This window comes from Chiloscyllium plagiosum, unplaced genomic scaffold (assembly GCF_037043375.1).
Source record: "Chiloscyllium plagiosum isolate Xiang-an unplaced genomic scaffold, Cpla_swu_hap1 HiC_scaffold_7, whole genome shotgun sequence".
Lineage (NCBI taxonomy): Eukaryota > Metazoa > Chordata > Chondrichthyes > Orectolobiformes > Hemiscylliidae > Chiloscyllium > Chiloscyllium plagiosum.
The window spans coordinates 33,472,256-33,492,789 of NW_028270145.1; the positions used below are offsets into that span (position 1 = coordinate 33,472,256).

A 20,534-nucleotide genomic window follows, 5' to 3' on the forward strand; every position below is an offset into this window, starting at 1 on the left:
TGGAATTCTGTATTCTAGAAGGTAATGTGTACTCCATCTTTGCATACACTTAATACTAGGATTCAGAGATATTTGGTTTCTCAGGGATGTGGGGAATATACAGGAAGATGAAATTGAAGCCTAAGATTAGCCATGATCAGAATAAGTGGTTGAGCAAGCTTGACAGGCCACATGGTGCACTCCTGCCCCTCTCTTGTTCTTGTATTTCGAGCTTGTAGTTTTCACAGATTGCTTGAGATTATTACAGTGAACACTTAAAAAGGCTGAGATCACATCAAGGCAATATAGAATTTCTGCTAACCATTGTGTAAAATGCCTTATTTTATCATTGATGGTGAATACACTCTTTACTATCTCATTTTTACTGTGTCATTTATATATGGTAGAAATGACAAATAAAAGCTACTCTACTCTCTATGCTGCTCTCTATGCTACTCTCTCTACTCTCGACTACTAAATATAAATATTTGGAGAATCGTGGAATTATTTTCAATCTGTCCCTGTACACAAATTCAGGTCACTAGAGCTTGCTCTGCACAAATTGACTTATAATTAAAAATAACTTGTTCAATTCCTTTAACTATCACAATTTTTATTTATTTGTTCTTCCAACATTTATTGTGAATGCCGCATTGCATTGAGCAGAGATTGGTAGGTCACCTTCTTAAACAATTGGTCATAACCCGATACAACAGAGTGGCTTGCTATGTACCACTTCCTGGGGCAATTAACAGTCACTCAAAAAATTGTGGGTCTGAGGTCATATATAAACCTGATCGGACAGGAGCGCATTTTACTTCGCTAAAGGACAGATTTGGTTTCTACAGTGGTCTAACAGCTGTGTAGCCCCTTTGATTAATACCAGCTTTTATCTCCCAAATTTAGAAGGTTAACTGAAATTTTCAAAAGCCATTGTTAGATTAATCCAGGCTCCTGATTACTAATTCAGTAATTTGACTACTATTGTGTTTGTTAATGGACAGAATTCAAATGTGGAGCAAACTGTATGGAGTGTGCACATTCTTCCTGTGTCAGTGTGAATTTCATCCCGGTGCTCCAATTTCCTCCCACAGTCCAAAGACGTGCAGGTTAGGTGGATTGGCCATGATAAATTGTTCATAGAGTCCAGGATGTATATATAAGTGTATTAGCCATGGGAAATGCAGGGTTACAGGAATTGGGTAGAAAGGTGGATCTAGGCAGGATGCTCTTCGGAGAATTGGTATGGACTCAATGGACCAAAGGCCTGGTTCCGCACTGCAGGGATTCTGAGATTATCCAGTTGGAGTTTGTTTCCTCTTCTGGGCACCAGACTTTAAGAAGGATGCTAGAGGCCTTAGAGACTGTGCAGGGAATATTTGTTAGAATGATACCAGGCACATGGAACAATAATTTCCTGAAGTGACTGGAGAAACTGGCATAATTCTTCTAAAAGAAGAAGATATTCAGGTGGGATTTAATGAGGTTGTTCAAAATTATGTAGAATTTATGTGGTGTAAATAAGGAGAAGGTGTTTTTGTGACAGAAATGTCAGTAACTATCAGACATAACTTCAAGGTAATTATTATTGAGGAAAGTACTTTTCTCCCAAGTTATTATGATCCAGGATGTATTGCTTGAAGCGGTGTCAGAAGCAAATCCAGTAATAATTTGCAAAATGGAATCAAACTCATACTTGAAGGAGAAGAAATTGCAGGGCAGTGGAAGAAGGGGCAGGGGAGTGGTACTGGTTGGGTATCTCATTCAAAAAAGCAGAACAGGCACAATGGGTTGAGTATCCTGCCTCTGTTGGATAATCAATGGTTGTTAAGTCTTAATGAGTGTAATCTTGATACTTGATTTTAGCAGAAAGTCAAATGAACAGAGGCATTTTTACGAAATTTTTTTCTTATTGCTAATTAAAATGGTAGTTTATGTCAATTTACCTTAGATTCTATGTCATTGCCAGCCTTTGAATGTAAGATTTTAGCTTTGCATTTTAAAACAAATCAGCAATTGACAAAAAAATCAAATAATAAGCATCTTATTCCATACTCAAGTAAAATTGCATTGAGTATAGAATGATAAAAGTTGTGAAAAAACATTGAATTCTACATAGCTTTAGTGTAGTATACTTTAAATATTTTGTACCTCAAAAATGATAAAGCTGTTTGAATAATTGTACTTAGTCCGGTTCTTAACTTGAGGTGCCGCACCCCCAAAAACAAGTGGCATATTATCTTTTTCTTATCCAATAACTGATTTAAAATGTTTGTTTTGACTTACTAAAGAATTGCTAGATAAATTTTATATTTCATATTTATGTATATTCGTAATCTTGTAACTGTTTGAGATGACATTTTCCAAGTCTTATTAGGTAGAAGTCAAATTTACATATATGTTACAAATAATGTGAAGTTAACATCTTCCAATATAAGTTCAGAAAAGTTTGAATTTTGTTCACATTTAAACATACCTTTGGTGGAAATCTTAATAAAGGGACATGCATTTATAGGATCAATTCTAATAAAGCAATGGAAAGATTAACAAACTATTTTATGCAAGCATTATTAGAATATAGAATCTATAGAATTGTGGTTGTTGAAGCTTAGTCAATCACAGCATTTATGAGGAATGTGAAGTATTGAAAAGAAAGGAAATGGCACTTAGTGAGAAAGAAATCAAGAATTGGACTAATTGTGAAGCCAACACTGCCCTAGGTTTATTTTTTGTGCTGATGTTTCCAAGTTTTATGAAATAAAATGATCAAATAAGTGCTGACATCATGCAAAATTAGATGGAAATTTGATGTTGTACTAAACTCGAACAATAATTAATGCAAAAGTAATTTGGCTTGCAAATGGCTTTCAGATTGAAACAATGGATCAGGTAGTTTCTGATTAAATCCTATTAGTATACAGATTTTTGATAGGATTTTTCCAGTCACACAATTTTTAGTACAAGTATGAAGGTTAGTGGAAATTTTCTTTGTGCAGTTTCCAGTTCAAAGTGAGCACATAGGCTTTCATCTTTATTTCCTTTTTGATTTAAATCATTCAAAAGATTGCCTGCATATTATTGTTTGAATGAATGAACTGTTTTGTAAAGCATACTGTAGTTTTATGGCTAGTTTTAGAAACATTTCAGTCTTACCAGGGAACCTGCTCAGATATAGTCAACTAGCTGGGATTTCTGAAGTGATTATCAAATTAAATTGTTGAAAGAAATCTCACTCAATAAGGTTAGCAGCATCAGCTGGAAGCATCACATATGGGTACAGTTAAACATGTTCATTCTTATTATAAATCAACATCAGAAAAACACTGTTTGCAATTATTCTGACCAGATTTTCTTTTCCACAAAATAATTATTACAAAATGTCAAACAAACCATTGAAAGTGAAGCTTTTCTTTGTTTTGTCATAACAATGATATATCGCCTTGGTTATGATGATTCTCCTTTTGATGATTAGTTAAGTGATTTTGCATTGTTTTTCTTTATCATATTAATTCCAAAAACACATTTGAAATAAAGCCAGTTTACTAACTGTCTGGAGTGTTCATTCATTCAAAATGTTCAGTTTGTATTTTCGAAGTCCTGAAATAGGTTGATTTGGCATTTTAAAGTAGTCCAGCTTGAATTCAAGAACTGTGTTTTCTCTAAGTTAGATTTTGCCAGAAGAATTCATTTGTCATTATTTATGAATTGATGAAAAAAATAGGAATAGACTGTAAGGCCTATCAAGTCTGCCCCATCTAACATTGCAACTGTCTATGCCGTTGGCTTAGAGAAAATTACCTATTAAATAGACCAATTGAGAAAAACTTCAACTTCTTTCAATTCCCGAAGAAATTGAGCAATTTTCGAAATGTACAAAAGTCCTGGGTTCCTTATTATCATAATGAATTATTTACTTAGGGCAATCCCAGTTATGAGGCTAAGGATCTTGTTAGATTCCCAATGTTGCATTGAGAAAAAATCTTCAGGACCTCTATTTACAGATTTCAAAGGTCTGATTGATTTATTCTCAAAAGTTCCATAACTGTAATATATCCAATATGCTACACGTTTGAAAACCTCAAGCATAGGTTCCCTTAGGCAACATTTGTCCAAAGTAAATAACACCAATTCTTGACATCTGTCTGCAAAACTGAGAATTCTTGAAGGCTGATATCATCCTGGTTGCCCTTCTGTGTACAATTTCTAGGGCCTTGATATCTCTCTCTCTGTGGAGACCAAACTGAACAAATTTCTAACATGTCCATGATTGGAGTATCTTGCAACTAACTAGTTATTGTATTATTATGCATTTTGTTTTTGACAGTGCTAGTAATGCATCTTTTTACTCAAATTAGTATACTTAAATTAGACCACTTTTCAAACAAACTAGTTTTTTGCAGTAGCAAGATAGAATAGTGGACTTAAAGCAGGAGTCCTTAGATTATTGTTACTTCTGAAGACATTTCCATGAAACGCACCTTGGAGATTCAAAAGGATGGACAATTGCAATAAATGTTAAAGTGAGACAGAGTTTGGTGACACTCACTCATTGCTGTGCACAAACCCAGTTTATCAGTTTTAGGGAAAGAGATTAACTTGGTCCTTACACATTCAATCATAAATATTTCCACTTTAAATGATTAGTTGTTGGTGACAAATGCATGCTGATTAAAGAGCTCTTTTCAAATATTGGCACATTGTTAGAAATCCAAATTGATTTGAATTAAACTTCTGTTTTCCTTTTGCTTCTTGGCTAAGTAAATTTTTATTACATTCTAATGTTAACAATACTACTGTCATTGAGAAAAAGTGGTCTGGTTTGAAAAGTTACCTGACCACCTGAAACCTCTTTAATATTTGCTCCAAGATAGTTACACCTGCACTAAAGCATGTTTAAAACTCAAATGCTACAAGACTACTTCCTCAAGACAAGAGCCTAACACCAAGTTTGATTTGGATCCTCATATTAACTTAAACTGAAACGATCTCATATTGATGTATTATTATTGGTCTATATTTCAAATTCACAGATGTATAAACATCCTAACGAAATGTTATTTATAACTAAAAGCACTAGTTTAGTTGACCTAACACAGATTAAAAGGGAAATAATATATTCTCTCATGAAAAATGATATTTAATGAACATTAAGTAATATCTTCTGCACACAACAGTGATTTGTCATGGATTTACTGATTACATTTTGTTCTGTATGATTAGATTATAATTGAACTTGTGTCTCGGTCCTATTGGAATTGGTTATCTGAGAAAAATCTCCAAACTATGCATCATACTTTCTGAATCTTCATCTTAATTTTAAAGTTCACTAAATGTGTCTGAAACGTGTCAAAGACCAATTCTGAAAACATTTTTAAAAGTTTGTTGACTTTTCTACTGAGATCCCAAACTTTTATTTAATCCTGAGTGGAAACGGGTCGTGCTGGAAGAGCACGGCAGGTCAGGCAGCATCTGAGGAGTAGGAGAGTTGATGTTTTGGGCAGAAGCCCTTCATTCTTGATAAAGGGCTGATTCCCAAAACATCGACTCTCCTGGCGTTTGGTTGCTGCCTGACCTGCTGTGCTTTTTCAGCACCACCCTTTTCGACTCTGACTGTCCAGGCAGCTGCAGTATTCACCTTCTCCTTTTTATTTCATCCTGTTGTCTTTTTGACTCCAAGGAATTTTTGTAATGTAGCAGCGCATATATACATAGATCTATGGGGCGTTTATAGCACAAAAACAGTTCATTTAGTGTGGGATTGTGCTATTGTTCATGTTCTGCACAGGCCTTTTCCTATCCTACTTATCTAAGCATCTGCAGGCCTTTTTATTTCTTTCTCATCCATGTGTACCTAGCTCACTGTTAAATGTATGTATGCTGTTCACCTCAAATATATTGCTATTAATGCATTTTGAACTGCAGTAACCTTTCCAACCACCCCTTTAATATACAAAAACAGAGATTGCTAGAAAAGCTCAGCAGTTTCTGATTTACAGCATCCAACATTCTTTCGGCCTTTTTAATGTATTTTTTTTTCTTCCCCAGTTGAGTATCCATTGTTCTTATGACCCTGACTAGTAATTTTCTATTCTTATACACATCATTGAACAATAAATTGTTGTCTTGCATACAGGAACCTGCAGCATCTTCTGTCTTAGCTTGCACTGTGATTCTGTTTTGGGGTGGGGTGACAAGAGGGTGCAGGATGAGGGTAGAATGGTATGGCCTCAAATATCTTGAGTCCTTGCAGCTTGGCTGAAATTGAGAACTTAGTGTACAGAATAGTTTGTTTTAATTTGCATGACTAGCTTTTTATGGTCGAGAATCAGTGTGAGGAAAAGAATTTGAACGATAAGTGCTGTGTACACTGTACGCTCACTAGCAGCGTCTGATATTGACTGCTTTGGGAATAACTATGACTTTAAAAAATATATGTTATTATTAATCCTATGCTGTTAATTTATGTTTATGTGGTTTGAGTCACTTAGGACCAAAATAGAGATTGTGAAAGAAAGAGCATCTTATGCGATCTCAGGACATTGCAAGGCATTTTTTGAAATATTTGAGGAGAAAGTGAGGTCTGCAGATTCTGGAGATCAGAGCTGAAAATGTGTTGCTGGAACAGCGCAGCAGGTCAGGCAGCATCCAGGGAGCAGGAGAATCGACGTTTCGGGCATAAGCCCTTCTTCAGGGCTTATTCCTGAAGAAGGGCTTATGCCCGAAACGCCGATTCTCCTGCTCCCTGGATGCTGCCTGACCTGCTGCGCTGTTCCAGCAACACATTTTCAGCTCACTTTTTGAAATATAACAATATAGAGGAGCATGACAAGTAATGCACATAGCAAGATGAAAAAACAAATAAATACTTTATATTTATCCGATTAATCTCCTTTTTAATCATGTTATTTAAGGATAGAAAATGGTGAGAGAATTTCCATGTTCTGCTTTGAACAGTGCAGCAAATTTTATGTCCATCCTCAATGTAGTTCATTGTATTGCCCAACATATGACAACAATATTGAGTATCAGCCCAGAAAATGACTTCACATGCCTGCAGTGAGGCTTCAACATGACCCATATTTAAGAATGCTACCATATAGCCAAAGCTGATACAGTGCCTCATCAAATGTACATTGAATATTTGAACATTCATTCCAAATATGTTCTTTTTTATTACTTTACCATAGACACTGGCAACTTTCATTCACTATTCTTTGACTTTAATTCTTCTATATTCCTCTGATTTGTGGAAGCAAGAACTAGTTAAACTTTTGGGGAAAGCCTATTTAAAATGAAGTTTAAAGTTTCAATAGCATTCTGAAGATTGAAAATAATATTATGGATTTCTTAAGAACTTGGGAGAACTATGGATGGTCAATTAGTCTCGATTTGAAAATCAAACACTGTTTTGTAGTGATTTCTTGTATCTAATATAACAGTAATTAACTAATATAATAAGAAATTGTACCATAATTTCCACTTATTTCAATTGTATGGTTGAACTTGCTGTTCTAGGAACGTAGTCAAGCAGGAAAAAACAGAAATTAGCCTTAACTTGTTTGACCTATCTCTTGCTCCAAAAGTAAAGTTTAATTCAGTGATTGGGAATTTGGGACACCACACTTTACTGTCTTTGTTGATGGTGATTATTACTTAACACCAAATTGTTTTGATTATGGGTGCATTTTATAAAATATTTGAAAATATAACAAAGCTTTGTGCTGGAAATTCTAGTTTATTACATTCTGTTTTATTTCTTTTCACTTTTATACTGAGGCTATATATGTTCAGATAATTAAGACTGAAAGTAATTTGTAATGGAATTATGGTTTCAGCAGTTGGAGAGGAAAGGACTATTGTTAGATGGTCATATTACAGTACAGAAGGTTTTAGCTGTAACTTTCTAACCACAGTGTCTGCGGCATTGCTGTGCTTTGGAGCATTAGTACATTGTATTGGGTGTCATGAAAGTTTGCATTTCCTCTTCTGAGATGCCTCTTTGCAGGATTGGGTGTGCATCAGCCAATGCTAGTATGCTGCAGTATGCCTCCTTGTAATTGTCAGAAGATGGCATTAATGGAAAATTGAGTAAAATTTGCACTTCTGCTCAATTTTCATTCTATAGCAGTTGAAAAATTGGCAAACTCTGAACTGGGAGAAAAAGTGAGAATGATATTGGAATTGGATACTGTCAAAAACACCAGAATGGGCCTTTGGAACATTCTTTACACTTTGTGGGTGGAAGATTTGTTTTGACCACTATAGAGATAACAATTATATAAAGTCACTGAGCTAAATATTTGACTGTTGTCTTTTCAGTTTGGAGAAAAATAAGTATTGCATTCAAAAGTGGTGAATATTAATTTTACTTTCATGTCACAAGATTTGTGACATTGATAAAGTGCAATGTGAACCTTATTTTCCAAACATAATTTTGATTTTGAAAAGTTATTCAATTTCTAAGATTCAAGTGGAATAAATATCAGTTTATATACGTTTCTTCAGTGGGATGAAACAAACATCTTTATCAGTCTTCAAGGGGGAAATGGGCTGGCTGCTTATGCTGTTGCAAATGCTCATAACATTACTCCAGAAGTCGCATTCCGCTGAGACATGCACCAAGAGCTGTCCCATATGGTGGGTGCAGGAAACTGTGCACCACACTTTCTACAAAAACAAATGGCTAGTGCTGCCTCCGTGACGTACAAGTGATAATAGGTTGCAGTACAGCAATTTAAGAAAAAACGCTGCTGAGACTGAATCAAATGACAGCATTTTGTTACTAATAAGGTCTATTTGAAATATGTTGAACATGCTTCATCCATGTGAAGTCTGTTTTCAACATTATAGTTTTACAAATTGGCCATCAGTCAAGTATGGACAAGAGGAAGGACTGGTATAAGAAAAAAAAAATGTTTTTCTTTGATAACTAAGCTGCCAGCAAGCAACCATGTTTTATTTTAAACATTTTTATTGGTTTTGCAGCAAACTCCATCAAGATAGAGATGCATAGCGATGAAGATGATGGAAAAGTTCTTAATCAGGTGGACCGAGCCAGAAGCAAAGAGGCAATGAGTGCCATGGAGGAGTCTGTGGTGGAAAGCAACGGAATGACTGAAACCAACCCAGGGCCGGAGATACAAGCCGATGGAGGGATACGACTTCCGAATGGTAAACTGAAGTGTGACATCTGTGGGATGGTTTGCATTGGGCCCAATGTTCTAATGGTACATAAACGGAGCCACACTGGTAAGCAGTTAAAAGAAAAGTTGATCGTACACTAGATAAGAAATGTGTACTTCGAAAAAAATCAAAGTTGTGGTCCACTTTAGATATATTATTTTTACGATAGTTAAATTATTTTTTTAATCACCAGTGTGGTGGAATAAATAATGTAGGAATTGTCAGTGAATAGGTTTATATAAGATTTTATAGTGCGCAAACTAAAGACATACTGATATAATTAAGATTGTTATCTATTGTCATTGCGCACTCTTAATACTCCCATTGTAAAACAGCCAAACCAAATTTGTTGCCTTGAAAATCACAACATTGGTATTTATCAATTAAAAGATGATGTAAAATCTGGAATACTTGGGTTAGAAATTTCATAATCAAATTGTTTTGCTCATTTGCAAAATACAGTTACAAGTGCTGCTTATCTGTTAGACCTTTTAATGAATGCATTTGCATGCTTCATTCAGAGGTTCTAGAGAAGTAATATTTGTAAATTATCAAAGTGTACTAAGACTAGTGCTTAAAAATTACCGTGTTCATATTCTTGTTAGCCTTAAATATATTAGTTTCTCTAAACATTATGAAATAATAATGCATTTTTAAAATGAAACAGCCGTGAGGGTTAGAAAGGTTTTGTGTTCCACTTGTAATTTACTTGTTATTTCACACTATATTAAATTCTGGGGAAATTATGCTTTCAATAATTAGCCTCACATAGACATTTTCATATGATAATTTTAAGCCCCTTTAAAAGATTGGGAACTTATCATATCCATCACGATCCTCAATATGGGAGAATGGACATTTTGGTAGTGATGCATTTGTCTTGTGAGCCTTTCCCAACATTGCATTATGGCTCATTATGGTGTACAACTACACCCATATTCCTGCAGTGTGGTAGAAAAGCACTGAATGTAGCCAGTCTATTTTTCCATTTAATCTTTAATTTAGTAACCGTTAATACCCCTGTAAATATATGTAACTGATCAGTGCAAGTAATTTACAGTTATAGATTCTTGACTAATAATTTGATACCTGACAAAAATTAGCATTCAGTGGTTTCTATTTGCATAAGTAATAATAAGGAAGCATAGATTCATTAGCTAGATAGGAAGGAAGTTGGATGATATGTTTGCTCAATCCAAACATGTTGTCTTAAATTATCTTAATGTAAATTGAAGGAATAAGAGCAGAGGTAAGATCACTGGACTAGCAGCTTAGACACCTGAGCAAATGTGCTGGGGACAAGGGTTTGTCCCACCGTATTTCAATTCAGTTCATAAATCTTTCCCTTGCCAATCTGATCTACATGTGACTCCAGACCCTCAGCAATTTGTTTGACTCTTAATTGCACATTGAAATGGCCTTTGAAAGGTGCTCAATACAGATGTGCCACAAATGCTGGCCTCCAGTGACTATCTCATCCAATGGAAAAACAATTATTGATTTAAAGCAATGAAATAATGTGTGTAAAATTTCTCTTCTCCTTTCTTCACATCTTCCCCCTCCTAACCCAGTCTGAAACAGTACCCATTATTCGTAGTTATTTTATTACGTGAATAACAAGCCAGAAGATCCTTCATGATGGGACTTTTTGTGCAGAAATTATGAAAACAAATGACAGTTTATTCTAGAATTTGAACTTCTGTCCCTGGTAAATGAGTCTATTTGGAAGAATTTGCTGTGACCAGCACTGGCTCTTCAACTGGAGCTGTCTTTACTCTTATCCCATTCCTTGAACTTTGGCTATGAGTCCTTCATATTATTTTCCAAATAGCTGGCTTTTTTTCAAATAATGTCAGCTCCAATACTTCATTAGCCACTTGCAAATAAACATTGTATTCCCAATAACTTTGTGTGAATAGAAAAAACTCTTCCTGTGTTTTTCTTTTCATCTACTGATAATTCTAGACTTGTGCCCCTTATCAATTCACCAATAAGCGTGAATAATCTTGCACTGTTCACCCTTAAAACCTACATAATTTTGATAACATTAATTAAGTCCCTTTTAGTTATTCATAAACGTTCTTCAGTTGACATGCCAGTTTCTTAAATATCAGCATCATTCAATAATGCAAGCCTTCATTTAGCATCAATTTAACAATCCTTTCTATTTCCGGGAAAAATCAAACTTCTGTTTAATTATGTCTGATTTCCCATTGTTCTTTCTGACTCAGGTGAGGCACATCATACAGAATCTAAATTTTTCCCTAAAAAGGAGAGGTAAAGTCAGAGTGATAATTATCATAATGCTTCAAGAGTGACATTTGCAGAGATAAAAAGTTATTTGATGTTAATTGGACACAATTTTCATACAGTATGAAGAGACTTGGAAATGGGATATACAAAAAGGGTTGTTAAAGCAAAAATGAGTTAATACAGGAAGAACAAATACAAACGAAAACAAAAATGGATGACTTTATGTTGGCACCGTATGGTAAAATTGGGCCCAATGCCTTTAATATTCTACTCCCATTCTTCCACTGGGTTTACGTCGGTTCGACAGATATTATATTTTCCAAGAGTAAATGCATTTGGTAACTAGGTTTGAGAAAAATTGTTTTTTAATCTGACATGAACAACTTTTTATTCTTTTCTGACATGCCTTTAGAGATTAAATTTATTATTTACAGATTTTGTTGCAAATTTTCTAAAATGCATGTAACTTGGCAGGGGCTACCTTAATGAATGGCTTTCTAATTATTTTCCATTGACTTAATAAGAACTTGACTGCAAATAATTTGCAAATCTTACAAGTTACACACTTCTAGGTTTAGTCTAAAATTCCCAGCTGAGAATATTGTAGCATTGTCATTGATATTAGTAGGTCAGATTTTGTTTTTTCTCAAATCTTGAAAATATCTGAGAATCTAAAAAATAGTGAACATGAGACTGTTGATAGGTCTGAAAATGAGCAGCTGAGAACAGGATGCAGGTGAATTTGGAACTACAGCCTTTGTCCAGACTACTTTTTGACTGAATGCCTATTTTCATGGTGATGAGCATAGGAGTGTAGAAAATAATAGACTTGACTAATGTCATTTACTGAGACTAATATTTCCAAGATACACACTGTAGCTACAGATGGCAGGGAAATACTGTGCAAAGTCTTCAGTGACCAAGAGAAGTACAGAGAAATCACCCAGGCTCTCTGATGCACCTTTTGGATGCTGTCATCCAGGTTATGATAGCAAGTTCGAAAGCCTGTTCTTAGCACGTCAGACAATTTCTTCATGAGCATTGGGAAGGTTAATTAGGAGGTTAGTGCCAGGAATTTAAACTCTTGGATGTTGCTAATGAAGAAAAATTACCTTCACCTCATCAGAGTTGTCAAGCTAAGAATCTTTCTTCTCACCTCAATTACTCTCTTCCACTACACCTACCTGCACCACCTTCTGCATTTTACAATCATTCACAGTGCTGCCACTATTCTTTTCATTCTCCTGCAATTACTATATTACATCACACCACTGTATTCTCCTGGTATATGCACACAATGTATACCTGCTACAGTCACATCTGTTGCAACCCTCAATTTCTTATATCTCATATGAACTGTTCATGACAGGTTCAATGTTAAACACATCACCAGCTTTATCACACTCCTTTCTTCCTTGCGGCAATGCACAACATGCAACAGGAGGCTGCTAACAATAATGCCAGGTATCCCTACGCATCTTGTCTCTTGAAGAAGAAAATTTTGCTAACATTAAGGGCAGGGTAGATACATGGCCATGATGAGTGTTAACTGGAGGTTGTGTTGGGAGTTTTCTATAGGCCTCTGAATAGTTGCAGAAATGTAGAGGAAAGGATAGCAAAGATAATTCTGGATAGAAGTGGGAGTAACAGGGTAGTTGTTATGGGGGGCTTTAACTTCCCAAATATTGACTGGAAATACAATAATTCGAGTATTTTAGATGGGTCAGTTTTTGTCCAATGTGTGCAGGAGGGTTTTCTGACACAGTATGTAGACAAGCCAACAAGGGGCGCGGTCACATTGGACTTGATACTGGGTAATGAAGCTGGCCAGGTGTTTGATTTGGAGGTAGATGAGCATTTTTGGTGATCGTGACCACAATTCGGTTATGTTTACTTTAGTGATGAAAAGGGATAGGTATAAACTGCTGAGCAAGAGTTATTGCTAGTGGAAAAGCAATTATGATGTGATCAGGCAACATTTAGGATGCATAAGATGGGGAAGAAACTGTAGGGGATTGGGTACAATTGAAATGTGGAGCTTGTTCCAGGAACAGCAACTGTGTTTCCTTGATAAGTATGTACCTGTCAGGCAGGGAGAAAGTTGTCAAGCGAGGGGAGCCGTGGTTTACTAAAGAAGTTGAATCTCTTGTCAAGAGGAAGAAGAAGGCTTATGTTAGGATGAGATGAGTTAGGGTTCTTGAGAGTCACAAGTTAGCCAGGAAAGAACTAAAGAGAGAGCTAAGAAGAGCCAGGAGGCGACATGAGAAGTCGTTGGCAGATAGAGTCAAGGAAAATCCGAAAGCTTTCTATAGGTATATCAGGAATAAAAGAATGACTAAGAAAGATTAGGGCCAATCCGGAAAGTGGTGGCAAGTTGTGCATGGAGTCCAAGGAGATAGGGGAAGTGCTAAATGAATATTTTTCATCAGTATTCACACTGGAAAAATACAATGTCGTCGAAGAGAATACTGAGATACAGGCTACTAGACTAGACCGGATTGAGGTTCACAAGGAAGAGGTGTTAGCAATTCCGGAAAGTGTGAAAGTAGATAAGCCCCCTCGGCTAGATGGCGTTTGTCCTAGGATTCTCTGAGAAGCCAGGGAGGAGATTGCAGAGCCTTTAGCTTTGATCTTTCTGTCATCATTGTCGTCAGGAATAGTACCAGAAGACTGGAGGATAGCAAATGTTGCCCCCTTGTTCAAGAAGGAGAGAAGAGATAAACCTGGTAATTATAGACCAGTAACCCTTACTTTGGTTGTGGGTAAGGTGTTGGAAATGGTTATAAGAGAGAGGATTTATAATCATCTAGTGAGGAATAAGTTAATTAGGGATAGTCAACATGATTTTTTGAAGGATAGGTCATGCCTCACAAATCTTTATTGAGTTCTTTTGAGATGGTGACCAAACAGGTGGATGAGGATAAAGCAGTTAATGTGGTGTATATGGATTTCACTAAGGTGTTTGATAAGGTTCCCCACAGTTGGCTATTACACAAATTACAGCGGCATGGGATTGAGGATGATTTTGCAGTTTGGATCAGAAATTGGCTAGCTGAAAGAAGACAGAGAAATGTTCATCCTGGAGTTCAGTTACTGGTGCTATACCACAAGGATCTGATTTGGGTCCACTTCTGTATGTCATTTTTATAAATGACCCAGATGAAGTTGTAGAAGGATGAATTAGTAAATTTGCTGATGACACTAAGGTCGATGGAGTTGTGGATAGTGCTGAAGGATGTTGCAGGTTACAGAGAGACATAGATAAACTGCAGAGCTGGGCTGAGAGGTTGCAAATGGAGATTAATGTGGAAAAGTGAGGTGATTCACTTTGGAAGGTGCAATAGGAATAAAGAGTACTGGGCTAATGGTAAGATACTTGATAGTCTAGATAGTCTAGATGAGCAGAGAGATCTCTGTGTCCATGTATGTAGATTCCTGAAAATTGCCACTCAGGTTGATAGCGTTGTTAAGAAAGCATACATGCATTAGCTTTTAATAGTGGAAGGATTGAATTTTGGAGTCATGAGATCATGCAGAAGCTGTACAAAACTCTAGTGCAGCTACATTTGGAGTATTGGAGTACAGTTCTGGTCACTGCATTTTTTGGAAGAATGTGGAAACATTGGAAAGCATTCAGAGGAGATTTCTAGGATGTTGCCTGGTATGCAGGGAAGGCCTTATTAGGAAAGGCTGAGGGACTTGAGGCTGTTTTCATTCTAGAGAAGAAGGTTGAGAGGAGGTTTAATTGAGACATATAAGATGATCAGTGCATTATGGTGGACAGTGAAAGCCTTTTTCCTTGCATGGTGAGGGTAGCACGAGGGGACATAGCTTTAAATTGAGGTGTGATAGATATAAGACAGATGTCTGAAGTGGTTTCTTTACTCAGTAGTAGGGGCCTACAACAATAGTAAATTCACCAACTTTAAGGGCATTTAAATGGTCATTGGATAAACATATGGATGAAGATGGAATAGTGTCAGATAGATAGGCTTCAGATTGTTTCCACAGGTTGGCGCAACATCAAGGGCTGAAGGGCCTGTACTGTACTGTAATCTTCTATGTTCTCTGTTCTATTATGCCTGGCCTCTTTACAACATTTCCTTTTTTTCCATTTTCTCTTTTATTTCACACACTGCATCTGCTCACATTTATTTTTTCATCACTCTTTCTTCGAGTTAACTTTTTAATTTCAAATGTTGAAAATAAAGGACTCTTTTCTATCAGTAAAGCAGAGGAGACAGACTTACTGAATATGCAATCATTCCACCTGACCTCAGCAGACACCAACTTAGAGACAGTAAGTTAGAATCTTGGCTAGAAGAGAGATCTTTATGCTGTGAATCACTGCACAAAGGATTATAAGAGTGACAGCAGGGGCATAGGATGCTGAATTGCCAAACAGCACTGCATTTGGAAATTTGCATGCAGAATGTAAGGGTTCAGTTCACCAGTAGTAAACTCTTGCTCTATGTTCCCTGCTCAAGCTGAAGTAGGTACAATGGGCAGAATGGCCTTCTCCACTTTCACAATTGTTTGATGCTGTGTATGGGTGAAAGAAGGGTATGTGTTGACGATAATCTTACGAAGTGATTGGAGACTCTGCCTCAAGATTGAACGATTCATATGTTGTCACAAGAGGTATTGGAAAATGAAGGTTGGAAACTGAGTCTGAGTGAGTTACCCTTCGTAGGGTTGGTGTGGACTTGTTGGGCCAAAGGACCTGTTCCACACTGGAGGGAATTTAATCTAATCTAGATGGCATTTACCAAGAAATGCTGTGTTTCTTCTGGACACAGAGATCTCTCATGGTGTGGTTCTGAGCATTGAAAAATGGTTCACTTCATCTTGTTTTGTGGCTTTGATTATAACTTGGAGACTATTTTCCAACATAGAGTGAGAGATCAGTTGAATGAGCACAACTAAGGCACTGATCTCTTTCAGGAGTTCTACAACGGAAACTCTAATCACAGACATCTTGGTTTTGGCCCCGCATTGATGGATGTGTTCAAGATGTCAAATCATCTCTGCAATTTGTTCTTGTTCAGGACCATGGGAGTGCTGAAGCACAATCCCAGAAAGATGGCCTTCATTCCTCTCAGAATGCTAACATGCCTCCATCCTCGCCAACTACTTTCTCTGTGTCTTCATTAGTACCACAACTGTGTCTTTCTGGCCTAACATTTGCTGAGATGCTGCAGTTGTTAGTTGGATCCTGAAGCCTGAAGCCACTCAAGGCCATTCTCCATTGTCATTTGAAATGTCCCCCGTGGAAGCCTAGTAGACTTCCATCTTCCAAGTGGATTAACTTCATAAAAGCATGAGCAAGGTAAACCAAGTACTGAGGGAGCTTACCGTGTTGATCCTCAATTATTTCTGTTAAATAAAGAGCACAGGTGGAATTAAATTGTTGAATTACTCTCTTGAAGCTAGACAACTGATAACGATAATAAGAAGAATCATGATAAGAATTGTGAAACTGTTGGCATATTTGGCTTGCAGTGGTTTGTTCCTACAAAGTACTGTTGGGGAACTGGGAAGATGTTTCTGCCCATGTTCCCTTTCATGCTGCTCTTTCTTCACCACTTGTTACACATTTTTTTTGCCAGTTGTGGTAAAGCTCGTTCCTCGATATCACAAAGTATGTGGGTTATAGCATATGAGCTCAATTCTTGATTCCTACTCCAGACTTTACTGCAAAGCATCCTGAATGGTTCAGAGTCATTGCTTGAGGAGGTCAATTGTTTGTTTAAATCATAGAATCCCTACAGTGTGAAAACAGGCCCTTTGGCCCAACAAGTCCATACCGACCTTCCAAGGAGTAACCTACCCAGACTCATTCCCCTACAGCTCTGCTTTTACCCCTGATTAATGCTCCTAACCATGATGTTTATGTTGGGTGTTTGGCACTTCTTAAAAATCTGCCCAATAACTATGGCAAAGGACAAAATCTGATCGGGGTTATCAGAAGCATGCAATACCATATAGATGTTGTGTGTAGCAACTGTGATTCTTTTTTATCTCTTTAATGGGATGTGAGTGTTGCTAGCCTAGCCAGGCTAGCATCTGTTACTCATCCAAAATTGTTGAGAAGGTTGTGGTCAGCTGTCTTCTTGAACTGCAATGTCTTAGCCATATGTACACTGATAGTGCCAGAGACAGTGAACCATGGTGCTTCTCTGTCTAGCTTTTTGTGTCTAGGTGAAGTAATATTGTGTTCCAGCCACTGTAGAGAGTCCCGGTGATGTTTGGATACAGAAGTCCCCAATTACAGATGTGATCTGGTGCATCCTGAAAGAAATCCATTGCATGAATGTGAAGGATGCCCCCCCTCCCCCAGCAGCCCCAACTCCATCCTGTGATTTTTTACCTGCTTCTCCTCAAGCCATAGTAGCTGTTGAATCAGCCCACTCTAGATTAGTGTCTTACAACAGGGTGACCAAAACTGTACACAGTATTCCAAGTGTAGCATCACTACTGACTTATACAACTGTGAAGTAACGTCCCAACTCCTATACTCAATGCCTCGACCGAGGAAGGCAAGGATTCTAGCCCTTCGCTACTTGACATCGTGGTGGCGCCGCTTTTGATGAACTATGTAACTGTACTCTGAGTCCCTCTGTTCCACAATACCTCTCAGGATCTTACCATTTACTGTATAGGTCCTACCTTGGTTTGATTTTCCAAATGCAGCACCTCACACTTATCTGTGTTGATTTGCATTTGCCAATCCTCAGCCAACTTCCCTATCTGGTCAAGATTCCTTTGTTATTTTTGATAACCTTCCTTGCATCAACAATTTTGTATCATCCAGAAACTTACTAATCATACCATGTACATTCACATCCAGATTATTTACGTAAATAACAAAGATCCCAGCACAGACCCTGTGACACACCACTAGTTGCAGAAACAACCTTCAATCATCACGCACTGCATCCTACCATCGAGTCAATTTTGAATCCAATTAGCTAGCTTTCCCTGGATCCGATGCGACCTAACCTTCATGACCAACTTGCTGTACGGACATTGTCAAGGGCCTTACTAAAGTTCATATAGACATCCTCTGTCATCTTGGTTACCTCTTTGAAAATCTCTAAAAGATTTATCAGACATGATTTCCATGCACAAATCCATGCTGACTATCCCTAATAATACCTTGACTATCCAAATGTTGGTTAATCCTGTCCTTCAGTATACTTTTCAATAACTTGCCTACCACTGATGTCAGACTCACTGGACTGTGGTTCCCTGGCTTGTCTTTGTTACCTTTCTTAAACAATGGAAAAACATTAGCCACCCTTCAGACTTCTGGAACTTCATCAGGAGCTAAAGATAAAGCAAAATCTCTGCAAGGACCTCTGATCTTTTCCACCCTAGCCTCCCAAAACATCCAAGGATAGACTTGATCAGGCTCAGGGGATTTATCCACCTTAGTGCGCTTTAAGGCTGCAAACATCTCCTCCCTGGTAATTTGTCTGCAGTCCAATACATCCCCACTTGGTTCCCTTATTTGCTTTGCATCCATGATTCTCTCCTCAGGAAACACTGAGGAGAAATATTCATTAAAATCTCCCCCATCTCCTGTGCCTCAACAGATGGCCATGCTGATCTTCAAGGGGACCTATTCCCTCCCTAGCCACCTTTTCACTCTCAATATAGCTATAGAACCTCTTGGGATTTAACCTTATCTGCCAGATCCATCTCAAATGCTTTTATTGTTTTTCTGATTTCCATCATACACTTTTTATAGTCATCTAGGGATTCACTTGAGCCCAGTAGCTTAAACCAGTGTATGCCTCCTTCTTTTTCCTGACCAGAGCCTCTATATCTCTCGTCAGTCAGGGATCCCTAAACCTGCCAGCTTCTCCCTTCACCCTAACAAGTACACACTATCCCTGGACTCCTGTTATTAAACTTTTAAAAGCCTCCCATTTGCTAGTTGTTCTTTCAACCAGACTCACCCAAATGACTTCTGCTAGATACTGACTAATGATCTCAAAACAGGACCTGCTCCAGTTTAACAGTTTAACCTGAGGGACTGTCCTTTCTTTACTCACAACTATGGGCAAACTAAGAGAATTATGGTCACTGTACCCAAAGTGCTGTCCAACTGACATTTCAGTCACTTGTCCAACTTTGTCTCCTAAGAGGAGATCCAGTGTTGTACCCTCCTGAGTTGGGACCTCAACATACTGATTTAGAAAACTTGCTTGGACACATCTGACAAATGCGACCCAATCCGCGTCTTTTACACTCCAGGTGGCCCAAACAATACAAGGGAAATTAAATTCTCCAACCAAATTTATGGGCGGCATGGTTGCACAGTGGTTAGCACTGCTGCCTCACAGTGTCTGAGACCCGGGTTCAATTCCTGCCTCAGGAGACTCTGTGTGGAGTTTGCACGTTCTCCCCGTGTCTGCATGGGTTTTCTCTGGGTGCTCCGGTTTCCTCCCACAATCCAAAAATGTGCAGGTTAGGTGAATTGGCCATGCTAAATTGCCCATAGTTTTAGGTGAAGGGGTAAATATAGGGGAATGGGTCAGGGTGGGTTACGCTTCGGCAGGTCGGTATGGACTTGTTGGGTCGAAGGGCCTGTTTCCACACTGTAAGTAATCTAATCTAATCTAATACTACTCTGTTATTTCTACAGGTATCTGCAACTGCTCTACACATTTAGTACCCACTGGCTATTTGGGGTCTGTAATACAGTCCCAACTGAGTGACCGTCCCCTTCTTTATAAGATCTAACCATATAGCCTCATTTGATGACCCTGTAGCAGTCCTCACTTTCTCCTTAAAAATATTCTAAGCACTGTTCTTACATCCTCCCTTATCAAAAGGGCAAGACCCTCTTCATTCACTTGTACGTCTGTCACACCTGTAGCTTCTGTATCCTGGAACATTGTGCTGCCATGTACTGTCTATCTCTCAGACATGTTTCTGTTATGGCTATAATATCGCAGTTCCCAGAGCCAATCCATGCTCTGAGCTTGTCTGCCTTACCAGTCAGGCCATGTGCTATGAAATAAATGGACTTTTCCTTCCCTTTACTGTGCCCCTGGCTATCCTCCATAGTAAACTTGCTCTCTGACTAATGTTTCTTCCCCCACTTCTCA

The 20,534-nt window shown here is 37.8% G+C and overlaps 1 protein-coding gene across 10 annotated transcripts in view; it reads left to right on the plus strand.

Moving 5' to 3' along the window:
• The window catches only part of LOC122551441 (zinc finger protein Helios-like), a 229,577-nt gene that overhangs the window by 124,171 nt on the left and 84,872 nt on the right, over positions 1 to 20,534 (plus strand). For 6 of the 10 annotated variants that reach the window (XM_043693360.2, XM_043693354.2, XM_043693353.2 and 3 more), the window contains one exon: positions 8,956 to 9,228. In XM_043693360.2, coding sequence (XP_043549295.2) covers positions 8,956 to 9,228 — 273 coding nt within the window. The remainder of the gene's footprint in view (positions 1 to 8,955; positions 9,229 to 20,534) is intronic. The other 4 variants (XM_043693355.2, XM_087988890.1, XM_043693362.2 and 1 more) reach the window with 2 other exon arrangements.